The 24,944-nt window shown below is 33.6% G+C and overlaps 1 protein-coding gene, 1 long non-coding RNA gene and 2 pseudogenes across 3 annotated transcripts; 2 read left to right on the top strand and 2 right to left on the bottom strand.

Annotated features, from left to right (window-relative positions):
• Positions 1 to 9,292: 9,292 nt before the first annotated feature.
• Positions 9,293 to 12,790, top strand: LOC144559392 (phytosulfokine receptor 1 pseudogene; annotated as a pseudogene). The gene has a single exon (XR_013513129.1). The product of XR_013513129.1 is annotated as a phytosulfokine receptor 1 pseudogene (transcript).
• Positions 12,791 to 13,661: 871 nt separating this feature from the next.
• On the bottom strand, positions 13,662 to 14,022 carry LOC144561247 (oryzalexin E synthase-like). The gene is made up of 2 exons (XM_078310331.1): positions 13,863 to 14,022; positions 13,662 to 13,798 (listed from the first exon to the last, which is right to left on the bottom strand). The coding sequence occupies exons 1-2, from the start codon at positions 14,020 to 14,022 to the stop codon at positions 13,662 to 13,664; spliced, it is 297 nt and encodes a 98-aa protein (XP_078166457.1).
• Positions 14,023 to 15,604: 1,582 nt separating this feature from the next.
• LOC144573525 (uncharacterized) lies at positions 15,605 to 16,817 on the bottom strand. Its single transcript, XR_013508014.1, has 2 exons — positions 16,603 to 16,817; positions 15,605 to 16,320 (listed from the first exon to the last, which is right to left on the bottom strand). It is a non-coding gene; the product is annotated as an uncharacterized LOC144573525 (long non-coding RNA).
• A 5,387-nt stretch (positions 16,818 to 22,204) lies between these two features.
• On the top strand, positions 22,205 to 24,530 carry LOC144561092 (cytochrome P450 76M5-like; annotated as a pseudogene).
• The last annotated feature ends 414 nt before the right edge of the window (positions 24,531 to 24,944 follow it).

The raw sequence follows: 24,944 nt of genomic DNA, 5'->3' as shown, positions 1-24,944 counted from the left end.
TTGGAGTGAAAACGCATAGCTCTATCTCATCCGATCCTTCACTGTGCTCCTCTTTCTCTTGTCTAAATTCGTTTTAGTTGATAGATGAGATTTGGTCAAGGCAATCTCGATCTCACACTTTCTCCCCCGTAAGAAATTATAAGAAAATGACATGTAAAAAGAAATGGGAACTGTTTAGTTTTTCTTCCTGTTAGAGTGATACCAACAAGGTGGGTAAGAAGAAGAAGAAACAATTAAAATTAATGGACATCTCCATTCATTTTTAAAGGATATAGTAGTCAATTTACTCTTTAAAATAATTAAATAAAAGATAAATAATTAAAAGAGAATAGAAAAAAAAAATTATGTTTTTATGAGAATATTGAATATTATGGTAATTTTATGGATAAATTGGCTATTTTAAAAGTTTCCATGGACACACCGGAAATTTTTCCTTCTTTTGCACTGTCGGTGTACTAAAATATCATTTTGGGCTTCGATTAAGCCTTAATTTTACACTGCTGTGTTTATTGGTTGGCAATTTCCAACTTGAGAATTTAAAGCCCATTTGAAAGGGCACTAAATCTCTTATGACAGCTCTCCTGGGAGTTACATGTGATAAGGCCCATTTAGGTCCATAGATTACATGGTGGTACTTATGTGGGCTTCTTACAATATAATGTTTTATTGCTCGTTGTGACATTGATTTCAGATTGGTTTATTTCATTTCCTCTCTGAATTTGATTGGTAAGCATAGTTTTCTTTTTGCCTATAATGTTGTTTAAGAAAGTGTTTGAAAGTTGGCATTACATGCCAAGAGTTAATATTATTTTTTGGTCTGAGATCTAATGATAATGAATTAACTTGATATTTCTGGCAAATATTTCATAAACTTATCCATTGTCAACTTATAACATATCTCCTTTTTACTATTTTATAAATATATTACTTAATTTAAAAATTATAATTACACATCATACTTGCAACTATAATTATTCTAAACAATCTGAATAGCATAATTACAGTAAATCTAAACAATCTGAAATTGAGAGAATTTGCTACAAGCATTTTTTAGAGAATCTGAAATCTAAACTATTCTAAAATCAAAACTGTTCTAAACTATTCTAAACAATCTAAATTGAGAGAATTTGCTACAAGCATTTTTTTAGAGAATCTGAAATTGAGAGAATCTGAAATCTAAACTATTCTAAACAATCTGAATAGCATAATTACAGTAAATCTACAAAAACTAAATAGTAACCAAGTAGACCTATTATGATTCTGAAATTGAGAGAATTTGCTACAAGCATTTTTTTTTCCCCTTTTGCAAGTGGCCTCCAGCTTTATTACTCTTCAAAAAGGACTTGTCCACTTGTCACCATAAATTATTATAACAAAAAAATGGAAAAGAAAAAAAAAATATATAGGCACTATCAAAGAAAATCACTTGCCACTAACTAGTTGCAAGATGGAATGTAAAGTTAGTGGCATTATAAACAGATTGAAAAGGTAGACATCATCCTGTGGGTGTCACTAAATATGCCTCCTCCACTTTTATTTATTTATTTAATTATTTATATATTCTTCACAAAAATACTTTTTAATTTGTGTTTTTCTTTTCTTTTTCTTTTTCCTTTTCTACTTCATGATATTTACCACTGTGTAAAAGAAAATATTTTATTATTGTTAAAAAGCCTACCTTCTTAAAATATTTGCTTAAACTTTAAAAAAAAGGCTACCTTCATGATATTTATCTTTGCTTAAACTTTAAAAAAAAAAAGGCAGCTTGTTGCATGTCACTTTTTTATTTAATAATTTATTCACGCATGATTTTGTAGACATATATTGCAGCTGAGCTAATTAATTAACGTAAAATACAAATTTAAACATTGAACCACAAAAATGAAATTTTTCTAAATTTTAGGGATCAAAACAAAAAGTAGCAATATGACAACTAGATTACAATCCAAAGATGCATTTGACTTGGAACAATTAAACAATATATTAGCTAGGCTTGAGGATGAAGACTTGTTAGGCCCATAGTTATTAAATCAATTAAGTTAACATGTAACAATAATACACGTAGCATCTTTTTGAAAGATAAAGACAACCACACCTTTTATTAAATGTAACCACTATATCTATCTCTTTCAAAAAAGAAAACTAGATAGATGATTAATTAATTCCCACTAATTTTTCCAACATAAGTTGGGTAAAATTTTCACATCTTAATTTTTATCCTAGTGGTGACCAATATCTTAATTATCTTTTTAGGTTCTATCTTTTTTAGATTAGTGAATTGACACTTATCAAAGCAACATTGAAGAAAAACAAACATAACCAATTAATGCACTATTCTTTACACCGGTTGATTGTATAACATTAGTGCCAAATTGAAAATTGAAAAGATTGACCACCCACAATTAATTGTTGGTTACTTGTTTATGCATTTTTTTTTCCTTTATTAAATTTGGCTTTCTTAAAGTGTCAACTGATCACTGATCAAAATTATATTATTCCTAAAAGATAAGATATATATGTATTGACTAGTAGCCTTTCTAGCAATTAAAAATAGTAAAATTACACTCACCATAATTTATTCAATTAGCAGATAATATATATAAAAAAAAATTACTTTTCATGTTGGCAATCAGTCATCTCATCTTTTTTATTTCTCAAGAGTAGAACTAATTTCTTCCCTTCATCAATAAATTATTTCATTAATATATAATAACCTCAACTGAAAATGAAATATAAACCAACCTGTTCTTAGTTTTTCTTATTGGTTGAACGATTCCATTGCTATTTTAAGAAGAAAAAGATGTGCGTGATATAATGGAGATTGACAAGGAGAAGAAAATGATATTAGAGGCGACATATAGGAACTCATGAAAGAAAAGGAAATGGAAAGAGATTAGTATTAATTTGGATTTATGTGTTTGTTTTATGTATATTCATTGAATTAATTAGGAGTAATTTGATTGGAGAAAATGAATGATAACGCACTTCATATTATTTCTAAGTAAACAAAATGGAGTGACAAAATTAATTAGGAGCTTTGAAACAAGCCCATAGGTTTATATGTTGTTGAGATTTATAATATTATTCTATGATTCTAAAAAAAAACTTGTTTTTTTCTTTCTAAATTTTTAGATCTTTTAGCTATATTTAAATGTTTTTTTATACATATATTTAAAAAATATTATTCAAATTAAATAAAATGAAATTCTAGATGTCTTCTCAATTATTTTAATTAGAGTGCGTATCCAATTAATTGGTCATTCATCATATAACCATTGAACTCCATTAATTGGTAACTTTTCTAAATTGTTTGATGGAAGTCTTATCTAGTTCTGAGTGGTTTAGTAATGTTGAGTGTATCATATTAGTGTTGTGATAACATAAATATTTGTTATATTAGTGCTATGTTGTGTCAAATTCAATATATGCATCATATTTATACGATAAAAGACAAAAATTAATTCAATTCATAAATATGTCATAATCATGGGAAAACCCAATTGTATTGCTGTCCATTAAATTTTTTGCTTTAAATAATTATTCTGATTACTTAATAAATTAAAATACCGTTATGTTTAAATTATATGTACAGTATAATGTTCATTTCCAAAAAATAATAATAATTGTGTGATGAAAGGTCAAAAGGAAAACATATTTCATATTGAGCATTTTTTGGTCATATTTTCTTTGCAAAAAAGATATTGAGGAGTCAGATGCTCTTTGATATTATTTTGAAATAAAATTTGATATTAGATAAGCTTACTATATATAGTGGTTGGGTCTACCCGAGATTTTTATTTTTACCCAAAAAATAAATAATTTTATTATAAATAACCACGTTTTTCGAAAAATTATATTTATGCCCAAACCGCATATATTTCTGGCGGGCCGAATTTTTAATTCGGACCGCATATATTCTAGGCGGTCCGAATCGAAATTTTTTTTTTTTTCTTCCTTAAGCACTATAACTAAAATGCAAGTTATCAATAGTTATGCCAATACACCAATTATTAAGGTTAGGAACTTTAAACTTCGAAGTAGATAGGTAATTATAATAGGTTAGTTAAATAAAACGCGTTTAATTTATCGTCTCACGAATAATTAGGGTGTTCTAGGATGAAACTTGGCAGTGTTGTTCTAGGATGTCGAGACTGTATGTCGGTAAATTTTCATGATTTTTGGAGATGTTTTGCTAAGGAAACCAGAGATGCAAAGTTCGACCCTGGATAAAACATTCATCGGTTGGGGCTATTTTTGCGAGCTTATATCTCACGTTCTGTTCAGAGATTCTGCATGAAACTTGGTAGTGTTGTTCTAGAATGTCGAGACTATATGTCGGTAAATTTGCATGATTTTTAGAGCTGTTTTGCTAAGAAAACCAGAGGTGCAAAGTTGGACCCCGGATGAAACATTCATCGGTTGGAGCAATTTTTGCGAGCTTATATCTCCCGTTCTGTTCGGAGATTCTGCATGAAACTTGGCAGTGTTGTTCTAGGATGTCGAGACTATATGTCGGTAAATTTGCATGATTTTTAGAGCTGTTTTGCTAAGAAAACCAGAGGTGCAAAGTTGGACCCCGGATGAAACATTCATCGGTTGGAGCAATTTTTGCGAGCTTATATCTCCCGTTCTGTTCGGATATTCTGCATGAAACTTGGCAGTACTGTTCTAGGATGTCGAGACTATATGTCGGTAAATTTGCATGATTTTTAAAGCTGTTTTGCTAAGAAAACCAGAGGTGCAAAGTTGGACCCTGGATGAAACATTCATCGGTTGGGGCTATTTTTGCGAGCTTATATCTCTATTTTTGTTCGGAGATTCTGCATGAAACTTGGAAGTGCTACAATTAGCTTAAAATTTTTATTATTTATATAAAAATATGATTTTGATAAGTTTCATGCAGAATCTCCGAACAGAATGGGAGATATAAGCTCGCAAAAATAGCCCCAACCGATGAATGTTTCATCCGGGGTCCAACTTTGCACCTCTGGTTTCCTTAGCAAAAAAGCTCCAAAAATAATGAAAATGTACCGACATATAGTCTCGACATCCTAGAACAGTACTGCCAAGTTTCATGCAGAATATCCGAACAGAACGGGAGATATAAGCTCGTAAAAATAGCCCCAACCGATGAATGTTTCATCCAGGGTTCAACTTTGCACCTCTGGTTTTCTTAGCAAAACAGCTCTAAAAATCATGCAAATTTACCGACATATAGTCTCGACATCCTAGAACAACACTGCCAAGTTTCATCCTAGAACACCCTAATTATTCGTGAGACGATAAATTAAACGCGTTTTATTTAACTAACCTATTATAATTACCTATCTACTTCGAAGTTTAAAGTTCCTAACCTTAATAATTGGTGTATTGGCATAACTATTGCTAACTTGCATTTTAGTTATAGTGCTTAAGGAAGAAAAGAAAAGAAAAAAAAAAAAAAATTTCAATTCGGACCGCCTAGAATATATGCGGTCCGAATTAAAAATTCGGCCCGCCAGGAATATATGCGGTTTGGGCATAAATATAATTTTTCGAAAAAAGTGGTTATTTATAATAAAATTATTTATTTTTTGGGTAAAAATAAAAATCTCGGTGGGTCTACTCTCCTCGACTTGACAATAAATAATTTTCCATATTTTGCAACATCTTTTTTTATTCTCTTTTTTTAAAAACAAAGCAACCATGGACTGGCATCTTCTGACATTCACATTGATATTGCAACTTTTATTCTACAATTGATTCCACTAAACTTTGAACCTTGCTTTCTTCAAATTGAGCATTTTTCATAGGTCAAAGAAGAAACTTCAAAGAAAGAGTATATATGTTGAATAAATAAAGTGGGTATTTTATTTAATTATGGGAGGAATATGCTAACAGTCACCCAAAAGATTCCCCACTTCTCCTACATTCTACTGAGAAAATTAATTTCCTAAAAATCTTTCATTTATGACGAAATAAACTAAATAATTTTAAAAAAATCCCCATTGAATATCAGCTAAAATACTTTGTAATACAATTTTTTCTCTAACAAAAAAAGAAATAATATGTGACTGTGTTCTCAAACAGAATTATTTTGCTCTAACCAATTATAGCAAAGTGTTGCAATCCAATATGAGAGATAATTATACACTGAAAGCCAAGTAACAAAATAATTTATACATAGATAAATTATAACCACCTTAATTTCTCACAAAAAAATATTTCGCTAAAAATAATTATGTAGTAGTGAAATCTAATATGAAAACACATTTTTCCTAAAAAATAAGCGACAAAATGAGAAGTAGGATAGTTGATTGTAATTATTTGAATAATTTGTTGTGATCTATAGTTGACTTTCATTATTTTTGTTAGCATTTTTGGATCTACAAACTTGACAAAAAAAAAAATCCTAGGGAAGGAGTTGTTGGCCTAATCCATGACTATCTATACTTTAAGGAGCGGTTCTCCTTTACATAATTGATCAATTCTTTCCTTGTTCAGATCCAAAAATTAAGGGCCATGTGAAGGGTAATTTCAACTCTTTCAAGTTGAATAATCTAATTTAATGCATGCTTGTATCAATGGTATATATTAATCATCATAGCAATTATATATGTTAATCTATAACGAGTAAGGCTACGGCGCTATGGGTTGCATAGAGAGCTACAATGCTACGGCTCAATATTCGACTTTTCAAAATCCTAACGGTCGATCCGAACCGTTCATCTTGTTCTCCATATTAATATATGTTTGGAGACCAAATTTTACATTTATTGAAATTTTTTTACTATTTTTTTAGATTGGTAGAAAATCAAATATCTGAATGGTGCATAATTTTTTAGATCAAGTGATTTTCTACTTATCTAAAAAAATAGTAAAGAATTTTCAAAAAATGTAAAATTTGGTCTCCAAATACATATTAATATGGAGAACAAGATGAACGGTTCGGATCGACCGTTAGAATTTCAAAAACTCTAATATTGAGTCGTAGCACTGTAGCCCTCTATGCAACCCATAGCACCATAGCCTTACTCATCTATAACATAATACATTAAGAGGAGTAGTTAAGCTTTTCTTTTATCCATCTGATTTTATTTCTCTCTTCATTTAAAATAGGTGTATGTTTTATGTGTCTAAAAGTGCAAAGTAACTCTTAAAATAATATGATTCTATCTTATTGCATGAATTATTATGTGGTTAATCATGTTATTTACAGTTGCATGTGTATTTAGTAATTTGGTTAAAAAATTGTACTCAAAATTTGTTGAATACAAATTTTATTTTATAGAAATTATTTCATTAATTGTTTCTCTTTCAAAGTTATTTTTTTGGGGCGAAATTTAAAAAAAATAACTCTAGTTAATCATAAGATGCATAAGATGGTAGCCCGGATCAAATATTGCAAAAGACACATGCATAATCTATATTTATCTGATTTTAATCAGCATGTTGTAATTTTTATTGGTAATCCAGGCGTTCAAATTTAATTAATTATCAAGTTTTGAGCAACTTGGTACAACCAATAAATTCTAAATTTGTCTTAATTGGGTATACATTTTCATGCATCTTAATGTCATTTTTTCATGTCTGATTAATTTATTTACTGTACTAGTGTATTTGTCAAAAGCATTCCAGAAGGTGCCTTGGAAAGCAAATAATCATATTGCAAACAATTTCTTTTAAAATAAAATGTAATGTTATTTGGATATATTTCTCAAGAAAAAAAAGTAATAATCCAAACATTTTGCTAACTTTTATGTCAACATTTTAAAGAACATTTATGCTTAGACAAAATAACCGTGAAGTGCGGTTGTCAAAAGATATAGATGTCTAAGAAGTCAATGCAATAATGTACACTCAATCAGAGGTTGCCAGATCCAAGAACAGTTAAAAGGTAAAAAAGTTATAGCAACTGGACTTTTTGCCATAAAAGCAAGATAATTAATATATTCTCTCGTGTGCAACACATCATCTTAACTTATTTGTAAAAATATATTAATATATAAATGTAGATAAATTTGAAATATTAATTTTTTAACTTATTAATTCATATAAAAATGAAACTGAAAAACGAATAATTTTTTATGTATGTGTAAAAAAAGTCATATAAATTATATGTAACAGTTTTACTTTGATATATAAGTTTAAATTTTTTGCTATTAATAAACTTAAAAGTAAAGGTTAATACTCTATCAGAAAATTTAGTATTTAATAAATTATATAATATTATAAATTTAAGATGTATGTTGTTGGGAATTGAACTATTAATTTGGCCATGCAGATACATTATTTTATTCGCCAAGTTGTTAGCTTTTTTTTATACTATTAATTTACTTAATTGACAAAAATGACAATCAATTTATTGGCTCGGAACAAAAAAATGACAGAAGTAAAAATTCTTGTAAATAGAGATCCTGTAAAATCATCTTTTGAGCAAAGATTTTGGTCGCCCAAGCATTTATTGTTGAGGAGAAACTACTCCAATTTGAAGTTTTTGATGTTTATACTGGTCAATCATAAAATGTGTCATAAAAAATAATAATGCAATTTTGATTCTCATAAGATGCATTTAAAACAATATAAATGTCGAAATTAACGAACCCGTATTTTTCGAAAACAATTAAACATATGTAAAAGTAGTTCGGTTTTGGTGTCATAATTTTTTTAATGTTAGAAGTTGTTATGATATACACATTTATAATTTATAAAATATTTTATAGTCCTTTACTATCTATAAACTCAAATTTTGAGAAATAAAGGATGCTTCCGATAAAAAAAATTGGTCAAACATGAAAAGTTCCTGCATTAAATTTTTGAATTTTTTTTCTGTCGGTTAAAATTAAAGCATACTTATTTCAAAATTGTTTTTTTTTTCTGAAACTTGAGAGTTGAGTTGTTACTGTCAGAATAAAGTCAAAATATGACACCCTAGTATTTGAAATATTAATTTCAATAAAAATAATATTTCTAAAATGTTTGAAACTTAAGAGAAAGTTGTAACTAAATCTTTGAATAGTTGTGTTTGTTTGAAACCTGTTCTGACCATGCAAGTCTGAAAACGAAATTATTGGCTGTCTATGTTTGACAACTAGAAGAAATAAATGCGTCAACATAGAAAATATAAATAGGGAATTGCTTTTAACAGAGTAGTTACGGCTTGATGCAGAGCATGGACCCCATGCAGTGCGTTTTTGAATCTGTGGTTCATGCTCTGTATGAGATCTGAACTGCTCTGCTAATATATTTACTCAATAAAAAAATAGTTTAAAGGCTGGTGCTTGTGCTTTGAGTCAAAACCAAATACCTTTCTCTCTACTCTCTATTGACTTTCCTCTCTCTCTCTCTCTCTCTCTCTCTCTCTAGTGCTTTGGTTCCTTTGTCTTCTTCCCTACCACCTCTCTCTCTTTATCTCTCTCTCGCCAAAACCTCGTCTTGGGTATCTCTCCAGTGAAGAAATCGTCACAAGTTACCTTCAGATGAGAAAGAAATCCAACCAAAGATGCCACCTTTATTACATTCTCTCGTTCATTTATTCTCTCCTACTTCTCCGTGTGAAACCCATCAATTCCCAAAACCAAAGTTGCAATTCAGACGATTTGGGTTCTCTCCGAAGCCTCTACAATGGTCTCGAATCAAAGGCGGCGCTTGATTGGAGCTTCAACCATTCCTCGACGTCGGATTGTTGCAACTGGGTTGGTGTCAGGTGCGATTCTCTTAATTCTAGAGTAAGCGGGATTTTTCTCTCGAATAAGAGCTTGAAAGGATTCCTCTACAATTCCTTTACTGGGTTTGATAAACTCAAGTATATTGATCTCTCTTACAATTCCTTCTATGGCACTGTACCGGCAAGTCTGTTCCAGTTACTGCAACTCGAGTCACTTAATCTCAGCATGAATTCCTTCTCTGGTCCTATTCCTGCTACCTTGAACCTCCCTTCAATTCAGGTTTTCAATATATCATTCAACGAGTTCAATGGAAGTCTCCCGATTCTACCCAGTTCATGGAATTTGCGAGAATTTGATGTTGCAGGTAACTCATTTCATGGTAACATCACCTCGAATATGTGCATTTACTCGGGTACGGTTCAGGTTCTTCGTTTCTCGATGAACAACTTATTTGGTGATTTCCCATTGGGTTATGGCAACTGTACCGGTCTCACTGAGCTTTCACTTGACATGAATGGTCTCACTGGTACACTACCAGATGATCTGTTTAACCTCTCGAATCTCACCAAATTGAACTTGCAGGGGAACTCACTTACTGGTACATTGAACTCCAAATTCAGTAACCTCACTAACCTTATAGAGATCGACCTTTCAGCCAATAATTTCACTGGTATGATACCAGATGTGTTTGACAAACTAAAAAAGCTAGAAACTTTGTGCGCCTCATCTAACACTTTCAACGGCCTTTTGCCGCTGTCTTTATCAAACTGTTCGGCACTCAAAGTTCTTAGCTTGAGAAATAATTCTCTCATAGGTGATATCAATCTCAATTTCTCATCTTTGTCAAGGCTAAATACACTTGATCTCGGTACCAATCACTTCAATGGTAAAATCCCTTTCAACCTCCCGGAATGCAAACAAATGAAAACCCTAAACCTCGCAAGAAATAACCTAGTAGGTGAGATCCCATCGAGTTTTGTTAACTTCACATCTATCAGTTACCTGTCACTTACTGGTAATAAATTTTCTAACTTAGCTCGAGCACTGCAAATTCTACAAAACTTGCCGAATCTTACAATCCTGGTTCTGACGAAAAATTTTCACGGTGGTGAAACCATGCCGTCAGATGGGATTAACGGGTTTTTAAACATTGAGGTGTTTGTCATGGCAAATTGTGCGCTTCAGGGTTTTATCCCACCTTGGATTGCAAATTTAAAGAAATTAAATGTGTTGGATATTTCTTGGAACCAGTTGACTGGTACAGTTCCTCTATGGCTGGGAGATTTTGACCATTTGTTCTACCTGGACATCTCCAATAATTCTTTAACTGGAGAGATCCCTGCCACCCTGACACATATGAAGAGCCTGATGCTCTCTAGTAACTCTGCAAAACAGAGAGCATCCATTGAGGAATTGCCTTTCTTTGTCCGGAGAAACTTGACAGGTAAACCACTCCAATACAACCAAGTGAGTAGCTTTCCGCCTTCTCTGATTCTGTCCCACAACAAATTAGTGGGGTCCATTTCAACTGATTTCAGCGATCTCAAAGGACTTCTAGTACTAGATCTGAGCTATAACAACTTAACGGGTACAATACCCAATAATTTGTCGGGTATGTCTAGCCTAGAGATCTTGGATTTGAGTCACAATGACCTTAACGGTACAATACCGGCCTCTCTTACCAAGCTAAACTTCCTGTCAAAATTTGACGTGGCATATAATAACCTAACTGGTGAGATCCCAACTGGAGGCCAGTTTTCGGCTTTTCCACCTGACTATTTTGAGGGAAACCCGGGTCTTTGTGGGTCCCACTACAACCAATGCCACCAGGTGAACGACACGTCAGAGTTGCACTCTACGAAAAACCACAAAAACAAAGGCGTGATTATTGGTCCAGTGATTGGTATCGGAATTGGTATAGTAGCATTTCTTGCTTTATTTTTCTTGGTGTCAAGAATTAAATCTAGGGTTCAAGAGTGGAACTCTAAGGCAGTGGCTAATGCCGAGGACAGCTCGTCAGAAAACGGGGCCTCGAAATTAGTTCTCTTGTTTCAAAACAAAGATGCTGGCAAGGAGTTGACCATTGAGGATATCTTAAAGTCAACAAATAATTTTGACCAAGGGTTAATTGTCGGGTGTGGTGGGTTTGGGTTGGTTTACAAAGGAACTCTACCCGGTGGCAAATGGGTCGCAATCAAACGTCTTTCCGGTGATTTCTGTCAGATAGAGAGGGAGTTCCAGGCTGAGGTTGAAACCCTATCTAGGGTTCAGCATGAAAACCTAGTTTTACTCGAGGGGTACTGTAAAATTGGTAGTGACCGACTCTTAATCTATTCCTTCATGGAGAATGGAAGCCTAGACTATTGGTTGCATGAAAAGCCAGATGGACCAGGTCTACTAGACTGGTCTAAAAGGTTACACATAGCCCGTGGGTCCGCTCGTGGTCTCTGTTACTTGCACCAATCGTGTGATCCGCATATTCTGCATCGGGATATTAAATCGAGTAATATACTTTTAGATGGTAGTTTTAATGCACGTTTGGCAGATTTCGGTTTGGCACGTTTAATCCTACCATATGATACACATGTCACCACAGATGTGGTTGGTACATTGGGGTATATACCGCCTGAATACGGGCAATCACCTTTGGCCACATTTAAAGGGGATGTGTATAGTTTTGGGGTTGTTTTGTTGGAGCTTATTACTGGGCGAAGACCTGTTGACATGTGCCGGCCAAGGGGGAGTAGGGATGTGGTATCATGGGTGGTACAGATGAAGGCAGAGGGGAGAAAAGAAGAGGTGTTTGATGAAATTATTACAAGTGACAGGGGTAATTTGGGAAATTTTGAACAGGCTGGTAGGGTGCTTGAGATTGCATGCCTTTGTGTGGCCGTGTCTCCGAAATCGAGGCCTTTGGCGTACCAATTAGTTGCATGGCTTGATGAAATTGGGGCTGATGGTAAATGAAAAGGGTTTTGAGTGCAAATTATAGGTTTTAAATTTTCTTTTTCTTTTATTTTTCTAACTGATGGCAACTTGTATATATGTTCTGTAAAAGCAGCTAGTTTATATGTAATAATAGGATAGTAGGAATATATCTTGTATGTTTACTTGATTATAAATAGGTTTGTATATTATTTTTTTCTTGATTATGTGAAGTTTAAGCAAATTTGGCTGGCTTTTGCTTTTTTTTAATTTATTTTTATTTTTTATTTTTACTGTTAATCCTTCACTAGATGTAACTGGAAATCTGGAATGCTGTTGCAAAATTATGTAAAATAAGAAAAAATATAGGGATGATTCAGTGAAATATTTACCCCCTTGTCAGGTCTAGAGTTAGGTTAGATTGGAACTGTTTAATGTAAAATTGCATAGGTAGGTTTGAAAAACTGTTTAATGTCCTGTACCAAGTGATATTCTTCTAGGCATAGAATTTTAAGAATAGATATACATTCTTATCGGCAGGAAATAACTTGAACATTGTTTTGAGAAGATATAAAGCACATTATTGGAATGTTAAAATTTATAAGCCAACTTGAAATGCCCGAGTAACTTAGCTATTTTGGCCCATTAAAGGAACTCTTTTGGAGGCCCAGACTTTGCTAAAGCTTTTGGTTTTGTTAGGTTTACCACGACTTTTAAATCATATATGGGCCTAAATAAAAAAAATGTAATATCCAGTGTTTCGGAGTTTAGGTTTCTAAGAAACAGCCTTTTCAAAATCTTGAAGCGGGCTCCCCAAGAAAAACCCATGAAAAAAAGATGAAAGAGAACTGAAGTATTATTTCCATTTAATGATTTTATTTAAATGATCTTTAACTTTTTTTATTTATGGCACTCAATCAAAAGGAACACACTTTTATTCAAATGATCTTCATATATAGTACACTATAGTGATGCAATATTGTCACTCCAATACGACCTGTAGGCACTTGATCAGTATAATACTATACTACTGATCAAGCAATTCAAATATACAAACAAGCAGAATAATAGAATTTATTTTTAGATCAGTTATACATCATACTTCCAAGTATTTACTGGAACGGGTACTGCACAGAGGGGAGCCACCATCTCAAGCACGAACACATACTTTTCTGTCATATCCACATCTTTGGGTTCCATCCCATCTGGAAGCCTCCAATCGAACTCTGCAAGCGTCAAAGCCAGCACAAAAGGTATTACCCTTACAACAAAGGCAAACCGGACAAATACTCTTCCCGGACCCAAACGGGATGAACTCAAAATCTTTCCTGCGAAAGCTGATTTGTTTATCCAAAAATCTCTCTGCTCTAAACACATCCAGTTCAGTCCACTGTTGTGGGTTCCGTCCGATAGCCCATACGTTTACAATCATCGTCACTCCTTTCGGCATTCTGTACCACTGATGCCAGATAATGCAATGGGAAATGAGGGGTTCTGTCTTTTGCCTACAGAAGTCTGGCTAGCTGTAGTTTTCTAACACCGCTAGTGTGTCCAAAAATTAATGAAATCTTGAGGCTTGACGTCCAAATTTTTTCAAAAAAAAGAGAAAAAAGAAAAGAAAAAGATCTAGTTAGCATTCTAATTCACAGAAAAAGTAGATTGTTCTAGGTGAATTTCTTCTAAGCAATTGGCGCGCCGTCATACCTATTTATCATAATTTGGCTTTCAAATTTTGAAAAAGTTTACTTTGAAACCAATTATTACTATTTAATTAAACAATTTAGAACTCTTGCTGTGACTCGGAGTTTGATATCAATGACATCTTGCGAGAATAGTACATATATTGGAGATCATATTAAGCATTCCATAAAAAATTATATCGCCAATACATATGGGATGGCCTGACTTTTTATAAAAATTGTTTATAATATCATGTGCCTTTTGTGTCCTAATCTCTCTACTTGTTTCAAGGTTATGTACTGAAAAGAGATTGGTGCCGAAAATGGCACGATTGCGTCTCCATAGAGGAGACGTGCTTGGAAGAGAAAACATAACTACTTAATGTCACGCATTGAGTCAAGTACTGATCGGGCAGAGAAAAATGCATCTTTAATTTGTAGGACCACACGTGCAACCTCAGGTGAGGATATATAGGACAATGGTGGTCGTAAGACCAAGTTTGAGAGACGATAGGGCCATAGACATTTGCGAGATGAGTGAATGAACGGTGTGGTTAGTCATCCAGGTCTAGTAGGATTCCAATTATTGGTAGGCGGCAGGGGAGTATTGTGTAATGATGAAAATATCTTAGAGAGGGTGAGAGAAGGGAGATGGTTAATGCCATGAACAAGAAATTAAGAGTTCCATGCTTTTTGAGACAATTAGCAATGTGCACTGCTTGCATTATTCAACTTTCAGATAAATACTAGTTAAGTGTTCGTGCGTTGCAACGGGATTAAAATATTGTTTTGATCACCTTTTTTTAGATGCGATTAATTTTTATTTGATTTCGTTAATAATGAGAGCAAACGATAATTTAGAGCTTGATAAAATGAATGTATATTTAAATTATTTAAATTATTTGAAAGTACTACATTATTGCACTCTGATGAAATGAATCTATATGTAGCTTTTTTGAATTTTTTAGTCAATTCTACAAGCTTTGTTTTTATTTATTAGCAAGATATGTATTTAATCAATTCTGCAGCAGGTGTGTAGAATTACACGATCTAGATATATTTTCTTAAAAAAAACATACTGAAAAAAGGACGAATAGCAGATATATCCCTTTGAAACAAGCATTCAAGCATCAATTTGAGAAACAAACAAGTATCCTTGAGAACCGTGCAGACAATATGTCAAAATATATGTATAATGAAAAACAATAATATCATATTCATATAGTTGCATTTCCACCATTTCAGAAATTAGATAAAAAAGGTCTTTTCAGTTTAACATTTATTTAGAACTATCTTAACTATCGAACAACAACAGAAAGACCCAGGAGCGCAATGCAAGAACATTCAATAGTATTAAGAAAAATCGATACTAAATAGAATCCAAAATGCGTTTCATGCTCCGAACTGACATTAGTTTGTATATCAACAATAAAATCAGAGATACTAATTGCATGACCTATATCAGAAGTCCAATTCAAATTCTTACAAATTTCACTAACAAATATAATGCATCTAATTTTTACATTTTCGCTCAGTGACGATTTTTGCACTTACTCTCTATGCATGACTGGAGCTGCCAATACCCACAAAGTGTAATTTCCCATGACAGTTTGTCTCATTCTCGGTCAATTCACGCTGACCTTAAGTTTAAGTGATGACATCCATACACAGTCAATTCACTTTGACCTTTTACTATTTTTTCCTTATTGGCCTATTCTGTGCTCATTTAAGCTGGAGGAATAAAGACAGATGCCAAGCTTATAACAGCATGCATGTACCAGAACTTAAGTTGCAACTGGTACAGACTGGTACCGGTGTCAGAATTGACTTAGTAATATCGACAGAGGGAATATAAGAGTGGTGCCAAGCTTTGCAAATCGGTACCGCAACAAATAGGAATGATAAAGCAAACTCACAATTAAAATCCAAATTTTGTTACCTTGTCTTTAGTGTCAGCAAAGAGCTGACTAACACAAGATGCAATTTCTTGTTTCAGGGGACGGATATTTCAAACGCTAATCTTTCCGGTAACAGGATCTAGCCTCCTTCCAACTCTACCAGTAACTCATCTGATACCAAAGCATCATAAAAAATAAAATTAATGAAAAAATTATGAAAGCAAAGACGATTATACATCATGGTAACCAAAAAGTATTTTCTTTAAAATTAGAGGAAAGATCTAAGCCTGTACATAAATTTCAGAAATTTATCTGTTTAATGAACCTTACGAGAATATCAGTACTCCTAAAATAGCTCATAAAATAATTGACATTAACGAATTTGATTGATATATATATATATATATATAGAAGAGTCAGTTGAATTTGAACTTGCAATGGCGGGACAATTACCTGTCAAATCCATAGAGGAGAGATCGAAGAACCGATGTCCTCCCAATTTGAATTTGCGCGGAGAGGAACTTCTTTTCAGGGGAGAGATCGAAGAACCAGCGCAGAAATTTTGTTCCTTTCAGAGGGGAGATCAAAGAACCAGGAAGAAAAAAGGAAAAGGAGATGGCGCTCTCTTCTGTGGCATCATCGGAAAGGAGAAAAAGGAACACGCAAAAGGGACGTGTATTCTTTCTTGGGAAAGGAAAAAGGAGATAATGCGTGGAAGAAAAAGAGAGAAAAGGAGACTTAAGTGATATAGTTTCTGTGTGGCAGTGTATGTAGCATGATTATAACTAACTAAATTTAGATTTTTACATATTTGACAACATGAAACAGATACATAAAATCTAAATTATTGATTAAAGGCTGAGATGTAAGTATACTTTTGATGAGTGGCTCAGATCTCTTGAATAAATGGCTCAGATCTTGTTTGGACATATAGATGATTGGGTTCTAAAAAAATTTGCGTGGTATTATAGTAGTGAATATGAAGATGAGGATGAGGATATAGAAGCTATGACACTATCCATACAGCAAAAATATACAGAGGATTTTTGAGACAAGTAGTCCGCACTTGGATACCACATTTGACATTTTTTAGAATTTCTTTACCTTTTTTATACTATTTTTGAAAATCACTTAATCTAAAAGATTATGTGCCATCCAAAAATTGTGATTTTCTATCTATGAAAAAAATAGTAAAAGTAATTCTAAAAAAAATAAAATATAAAACTAAGCCTCAAACAACATTTTCATACGGAGATCATAGCAAGCGGTTCGGATCAATTATTTAAACTTTGTGCCATGGTACGGACTGTTGTTCGTTGTGCATAGTACCGTAGCCTTATTACTATAGATATTTAAAGTTTTTTATATTTCATGCTAAATGATTCTGAGCAGATGTTCCCGACATTTTTTAATATATTGTATCACAAATATCCAAGGTTTTGAACTTTTATTAAAATTACCCAAGTTGCAGGAATTTTCTGCGACTTTTTTTTTTTGGTCTGTTTGTGACTCAGTTAGGAGACATCCACTACTATGTTTCTAAAAAACTGAAATATGCAGTAAATGAATTAATTAGTAGGACACATCTTCAGTCGTTTTATCTTCTATAACAAATTGCTGACGTGGCAACTAGAAACAAATAAAGTTAATTGTATGTGTGTAGAGATTTAAAAATGAAAATTGATTTCATTTCTAATTGACAACTATTTTTAATTTTTTTTTTATTGAATTGGCAGAGGCTGCCAACTATTTTTAATTTTCTTAGATGTTGTAATATATATGAATAGAAAGTAGATATTCAATGTTTAAAAAAGATAGTATACCGCAATGGCATGAGTAAAGTAGTTATAAAATTTTCAATTTGTTGCATTGGTTATTTCTGATCTCAGCATACCTTATCTTGGCATATAAGTATATAACAAACGACTAAAATTTAAAGTTATATATATAGAGAGAGAGAGAGTAAGGCTACTATCAAAATCAGTGTTTTTCAGAAAATTTTGGACCATCAAAACAGTTATTTTGAAAAATTCTAAAAAAATAGTAAAAAATTTCCAAAAAGTATAAAATTTGGTTTCCAAGCACAATTTAATATGAATATCAACTTGAACGGTTCAGATCGGCGTTTTGAACTTTGAAACTGGAGATATGAGTACAAATTAAAACACCCACTTTAATTTGCAAATCACGGTAGCCTTAATATATATATATATATAGAGAGAGAGAGAGAGAGAGAGGAGGGATCTAATTACACCTTTTTTTGGTGACACCGGATTACACCATATGTTTACAAAGTTCAAACAATCGATCCAAACCGTTCAACTCGATGGATATTTTAAAATGTGCTTTGTTCGCTTACAAAGGTATGCTACAAAGTCTCAGGTACAGCGAGTTGTACCAGTTTAAACCTTGAATCTACTCTCGTCTAGGGTTGCAAGTGCACAACCCTATCCGTATAGTATAATAAGGTATCGATCCTCAGGGACGGTTTAATTCGATTCTAAATTCCTACAAATCCGAGTTAGGTACTAGAAGTGTGAAAGGTTTGGTTTGAATTCGTTTCAATCTCTCAATTCAATAACAAAGGATTGCAAAAGAAGATAAATGTTTGTTTCAGTCAAGTTTAAAAGGATGTTTCCAGGGTTTCAGATTTCATCCTCAGCTTTGCCTCTCAGGACCTTCACTCGACTCGCATCATCTCTGATGCGACCCTAGTGATGCGACCCGCATGGTCTCCCATGCGACTCGCATGGCCATCGAGTGAATGCAGCATTTCACCTGTTTCTGAGTTATTCTATTGTGCAAGGTTCTACTGACCCTACCCACGATTCCTGAGCCTCAACTCTCGTTTATTAGCACCAGTAACCCAGTAGGGAATTGCAATTTCACCTTCTTAGATCTACAACTTTCAACTCTCGTTTATTCGTGTTCAATCTAAGTCAATTGATCGGTTTGCTAAAGGTATCCACTATCTCTCAATAAATGGAAATCTCACCTTTCGGTTCAATTGATCTATCTTTTCAGATTTCTAACCTACCTCATGTGCTTGATTAAATTGCAAGAAAGATCTAGATCAAGATATTAGAAGAGATGAAAGATTCATTCAACAATAGTCAATAAAGTGCAATCACACAATCTCAATCAAGCTTTAAAAGAAAGATACACAATCAATTGATCACAAGAACAACTCAAATTCAAATGAAATACACACAATCAAAGCTTTAGACTACATCAACCCTAGAAACAAAGAAGGATCTACTCAAACAACATCATAAAAGAAAAGATAAGAGATAGGATCATGATAGAACCAATTGAAGCAATCTTGCAAGGATCTTCCCTCTTTTCTCTCTTTCTTGATCAACACTCCAATTCTTGAGGCTTTGAATCTTCAAATTTCGGAACCCCCTATCTGGTGACAGAGGCGGTCTATTTATAGACCTTTCAAAACGGTTGCTTCAATTCTGGGCCCTTATTGGGCCTTTACTGTCTGCTCTGGAAGCTCGCGATGCGACCCGCATCACCACTGAAGCGACCCGCATCGGAGTGTGATGAATGCGCCTCGCATGCAGTGGTGCTGCGACCTGCTGGTGCGACTCTGAGTGGTTGATGCGCCTCGCGTCAAGTCTGATGAGGGTCGCATCAAGGTCTCTTAACTTCATCAATTCGCTTGATTTCACCAATTTTCCTGCAAGATAAGAATGAAAGCACAGCAGTACCAATTCTACGCATAATCATTATAATAGATGTTATTTAATGACTCAAAATTCGTGTTTTGGTACTGAAATTGGTCAAAACAATAGGTCGGATATAGCAATATCATGCTTGCAGATCAAATTTTACATTTTTCTGAATTTTTTTACTATTTATTAAGATTGGTACAAAAATTCAACGGTCTGAATATAACGATTTTGTTAAATACTTAATAAATAGTAAAAAAATTCAAAAAAAATGTAAAATTTGATTTGCAAGCACATTTTAACATATCCATTATGTTATACAGTTTGGATCAACTGTTTGGAATTTAAAAACTTTGAAAATGGAGAGTGTAATTTGGTGTCACCAAAAAATGGTGTAATTGGATCCCTCCTCGTATATATATATATATATATATATATATAGAGAGAGAGAGAGAGAGAGAGAGAGAGAGAGAGATGGGCTACGGTGAGTTGCGAAGTAAAGCGACTATTTTACTTCACGCTCATATTTTGTGATTTTTAAGTTCAAAACGTCGATCCGAACCGTTCATCTTGTTCTCCATATTGAAATGTGCTTGGAGACCAAATTTTACATTTTTTGGAATTTTTTTACTATTTATTAAGCAATTTTGAAAGTCGCTGATCTGATGGTCCAGAAAATTTTACTGTTTTTTTACTGTTCACAGCAAAACAGCAATTTTCAAAAATGGTTAATAAATAGTAAAAAAATTCCAAAAAATGTAAAATTTGGTGTCCAAGCACATTTCAATATGGATTAAACATCTAACGGTTCGGATCGGTCGTTTGGACTTTCAAAATAAAAATACGGTGTGAAGTAGAAACGCGTTTTACTTCGCAACTCACCGTAGCCCACCTCATATATATATATATATATATAAACGATTGATCCGAACCGTTAGATGTTTAATCCATATTGAAATGTGCTTGGAGACCAAATTTTATATATACATAGAGAATGGCTAAGCTCAAATCGTTTGTTCCTGAGCTCAGGAACAAACGATTCGGTTCTCTAATTTCCAAAGTTCAAACGGTCAATCCAAACCGTTAGGTGTTTAATCTATATTAAAATGTGCTTGGAGACAAAATTTTATATTTTTTAGAATTTTTTTACTATTTATTAAGATGGTTTGAAAGTTGTTGTTTTTTTATGGTGCAGAATTTTAATAAAAACAGCGATTTTCAAACCATCTTAATAAATAGTAAAAAAATTCCAAAAAATATAAAATTTTGTCTCCAAGCACATTTTAATATAGATTAAATATCTAACGGTTTGGATCGACCGTTTGAACTTCAAAAATTAGAGAACCGAATCGTTTGTTCCTGAGCCCAGGAACAAACGATTTGAGCTTAGCCATTCTCTATATATACATATATATATATATATATATATATAGAGTAAGGCTGGGGTGTTATGGATAGCATAGAGGCCTCTATGCTACGGCTCAATATTCAAGTTTTCAAAATCCAAACGGTCGATCCGAACCGTTCATCTTATTCTCCATATTAATATTTGCTTGGGGACCAAATTTTATAATTTTCTGAATTTTTTTACTATTTATTAAGCCACTTTGAAAATCGCTAATCCAACGATTTTACTGTTTTGTGCAGCCACCGTTGGATCAACAATTTTGTAAAATACTTAATAAATAGTAAAAAAATTCAGAAAAATGTAAAATTTGGTCTCCAAGCAGATATTAATATGGAGAATAAGATGAACAGTTCGGATCGACCGTTTGGATTTTGAAAACTTGAATATTGAGCCGTAGCATAGAGGCCTCTATGCTATCCATAGCACCCCAGCCTTACTCATATATATATATATATATACATACATGTATGTGTATATATACACATACATGTATGTGTATATATATAGTGACTAATGTGCATTCAAATGTATATGGGCCGAAATACATACGGTCCAAATTCAACTTTTCAAAATCCAAACGGTTGATCCGAACCGTTCATCTTGTTCTCCATATTAATATGTGCTTGGAGACCAAATTTTACTTTTTTTTCAATTTTTTTACTATTTATTAAGTATTTACAAAATTGTTGATCCAACGGTGGCTGCTGATTTTACTGTTTTGTTAAGCCACTGTTGGATCAACAATTTTGTAAATACTTAATAAATAGTAAAAAAATCATGTTGGACAAAATTTAGTTTGCAAATACATTTTTATATAAAGATCATGTTGAACAGTTCAGATTGACTGTTTGAACTTTTTTAATGTTTGTATTAATTCATTTTAAGGACCAATAAACACTATGCATAGTACCATAGCATCACTCTATATATTTATGTGACAATAGAGGAAATGCAAGAGCAGTAGTGAACATTGATAATTGTCCTAAAAAGCATGGAGCTCTCACTTAGTTTCTTGTTCATTACACTAATCCTCTCTCTTCTCTTCGCCCTTACTAAGCTATTTTCATCATCACACAATTCTCCCCTGCCACCAGGCCCCACCCCACTACCAATACTCGGAAACCTACTAGACTTGGCGGATGACCAACCACACCGTAAATTAGCTAATCTCGCAAAGGTTTATGGCCCTATCATGTCTCTCAAACTTGGTCTTACCACCACCATTGTTGTCTCCTCACCAGAGGTTGCACGTGAGGTCCTACAAATTAAAGATGCATTTTTCTCTGCCCAGTCAGTACCCGACGCAATGCGCAGTTGTAATTATGAGGAAGCAATATTTTTTCTTCCAAGCACGTCTCCTATATGGAGACGCAATCGTGCCATTTTCGCCACCAATCTCTTCTCGGTACGTAGCCTTGAGAAAACTAGAGAGATTAGGGCACAAAAGTCACGTGATATTATAAACATTTTGCACAAAAAAACATTCCATCCTATATGTATTGACAAGATAATTTTTGCCGGAATAGTTAATATGACCTCCAATTTACTATTCTCGCAAGATGTAGTTGATATCAACTCCGAGCAACGGCAAGAGTTAACAGAGTTGATTACGAAATCCTCCAAAGAAATTGTGATACCTAATGTCTCTGATTTCTTTCCATTTCTGAGGTTTCTTGATCTACAACGTAGGCGGCGCAATGCTGCCGGATACTATAGACAATATTATAAGTTTTTTAATGTTATTATAGACACTCGCTTACACTACAGAAGCAGCAACGGAAAAAACTATGGTGATTTCCTAGATTCCTTGCTTGATTTATTTGCGGAATCAAAGATAACTCGGCGAGAAGTCATAGCACTTCTTATGGTAATTTCTCTTATTTATTTTAACATTAAGTACATTTATTTCAGAGATTAATAGCATGTCACTTTGTTTAATATGTTTCACGGGATCCTCAAAAAGCTAAAGTTTTAATTTGTTTACTAAAATAGTAATAATTAGTTACACAAATAACTTTTCGAAAATTTGAAAGTCAAAATTCTGATATATAGATAGGATGGCCAATCGCCACAATATTCAGTCTGGTCGATTTGCTCTGGTAAGGGCAGTAAAAAAAAGGAACACGAACTCAGGATAGAAATTTTAAAATGTCCCTTAGGGTTTTCCTTTCACACATTATATTCATCTTTTCAAATTTGGTACAAATTTATGTCATTCTTCCCAAAACTAATTAGTGGATGATGTCAAATTTTCAAGCATTCTTACTGATTGTGTCAACGAATAGGGACTCGCAATCTTGGATGCCCCACATATTTTGTCAAATTTTGACTTTCAATTTTCTATAAATTTTATTTTGCAATTAATTATCGTTACTATTAAAATAAATTTTCTTAGTAGTTAATATAGCCATAAGTTCGATGACAAAATGTCATCAGGATAGTATGGATCTACTTTTGCTGTGAACTATAATGCTAATCTGACTTGTATAGGCAAAAGACAGAACCCCTCGTGTCCTACAGCATTATCTGGCATCAGTAGATCCATTACTGACATTGCCAATAACATGACAATTTATATATTCTGCGCAAAAACTTCCGTACAATGCATTCATAAAAGGTTAATAATTTCCTCATCAGGAAGTCTTTGGGGGATCAAGTGAGACAACCTCAATTACAATTGAATGGATAATGGCTGAACTTCTCCGTCACCCATTTACCATGGCAAAAGCTCAAGCCGAAGTGCGGAAGGCTTTTGCATCACAAACTTTTACCGAATCAGATATAATCAATCTTCCGCATCTCCAAGCAGTGATTAATTAAAGAGGTAATGAGATTGCATTCGGTGGGGTCACTATTAATTATTTCACAAGGTCATGAAAGATGGAGTTGACCTCAGTGGGTACAGAGTTCCGAAAGGAGCGACAGTGGTTGTAAACACATGGGCTATTGGACGGAACCCACAACTGTGGACCGAACCGGATGTTTTTAGACCAGAGCGATTTTTGGAGAAACAAATCAGCTTTCAAGGGAAAGATTTTGATTACATACCGTTTGGGTCTGGAAAGAAAAGTTGTCCCGGGTTACCATTTGCTGTAAGGGTAATACCTTTTCTGCTGGCTTTGATGCTTACAGAGTTCGATTGGAGGCTTCCAGATGAGATGGAACCCAAAGATCTGGATATGACGGAAAAGTTTATGGCCGTGCTTGAGATGGCGGTTCCCCTCCGTGTTGTAGCCGTTCCAATAAATACTTGAAGTATGATGTATTAATTTATCTTTAAAATAATTCGATTATTATTGTTTGGAAATTTGAGATTTTACGAATGTAGTATTTATTTATGGAGGAATTTGGTGTGGTTGGATTGGTTGATCAGTATTATAGTATATTACTTTTTGGATCTGAACGTTGATAGAGTTCAATTATTGAAACTTGATGTAACTCTTTAAATGGAGTTATCGGGTTTGAACAAGAGGTAGACGCACAGACCAGCAACGAAGAAGGTTCACCTCTGCTTGATGGACCACCGCCAGGGTTCGAAAACACCTTGTCGGTGGGATTTGAACTCACGCCAGCGGTCAGACTCGAAGTCACGCCACCAGACAGTCGGCGCCGCAGTAAGAGAGTTCAGGCTAGGCAGGGGCCGCTGTACTTGTCAGCAATAGATAAGGCACGTGTTACACAAGGGTATGCACAGATAGAAGAAACTCCGG

Source organism: Carex rostrata, chromosome 1, assembly GCF_964058835.1.
Source record: "Carex rostrata chromosome 1, lpCarRost1.2, whole genome shotgun sequence".
NCBI lineage: Eukaryota > Viridiplantae > Streptophyta > Magnoliopsida > Poales > Cyperaceae > Carex > Carex rostrata.
This window is presented reverse-complemented; position numbering and strand designations above follow the sequence as displayed.

What these genes read in the sequence shown, in the direction of transcription:
- LOC144561247 (XM_078310331.1), bottom strand. Translation starts at nt 14,022, where the DNA reads ATGCCGAAAGGAGTGACGATGATTGTAAACGTATGGGCTATCGGACGG. An exon ending in CCCGTTTGGGTCCGGGAAGA is followed by an intron (nt 13,799 to 13,862) that starts GTATTTGTCCGG and finishes TGACGCTTGCAG; the next exon opens with AGTTCGATTGGAGGCTTCCA.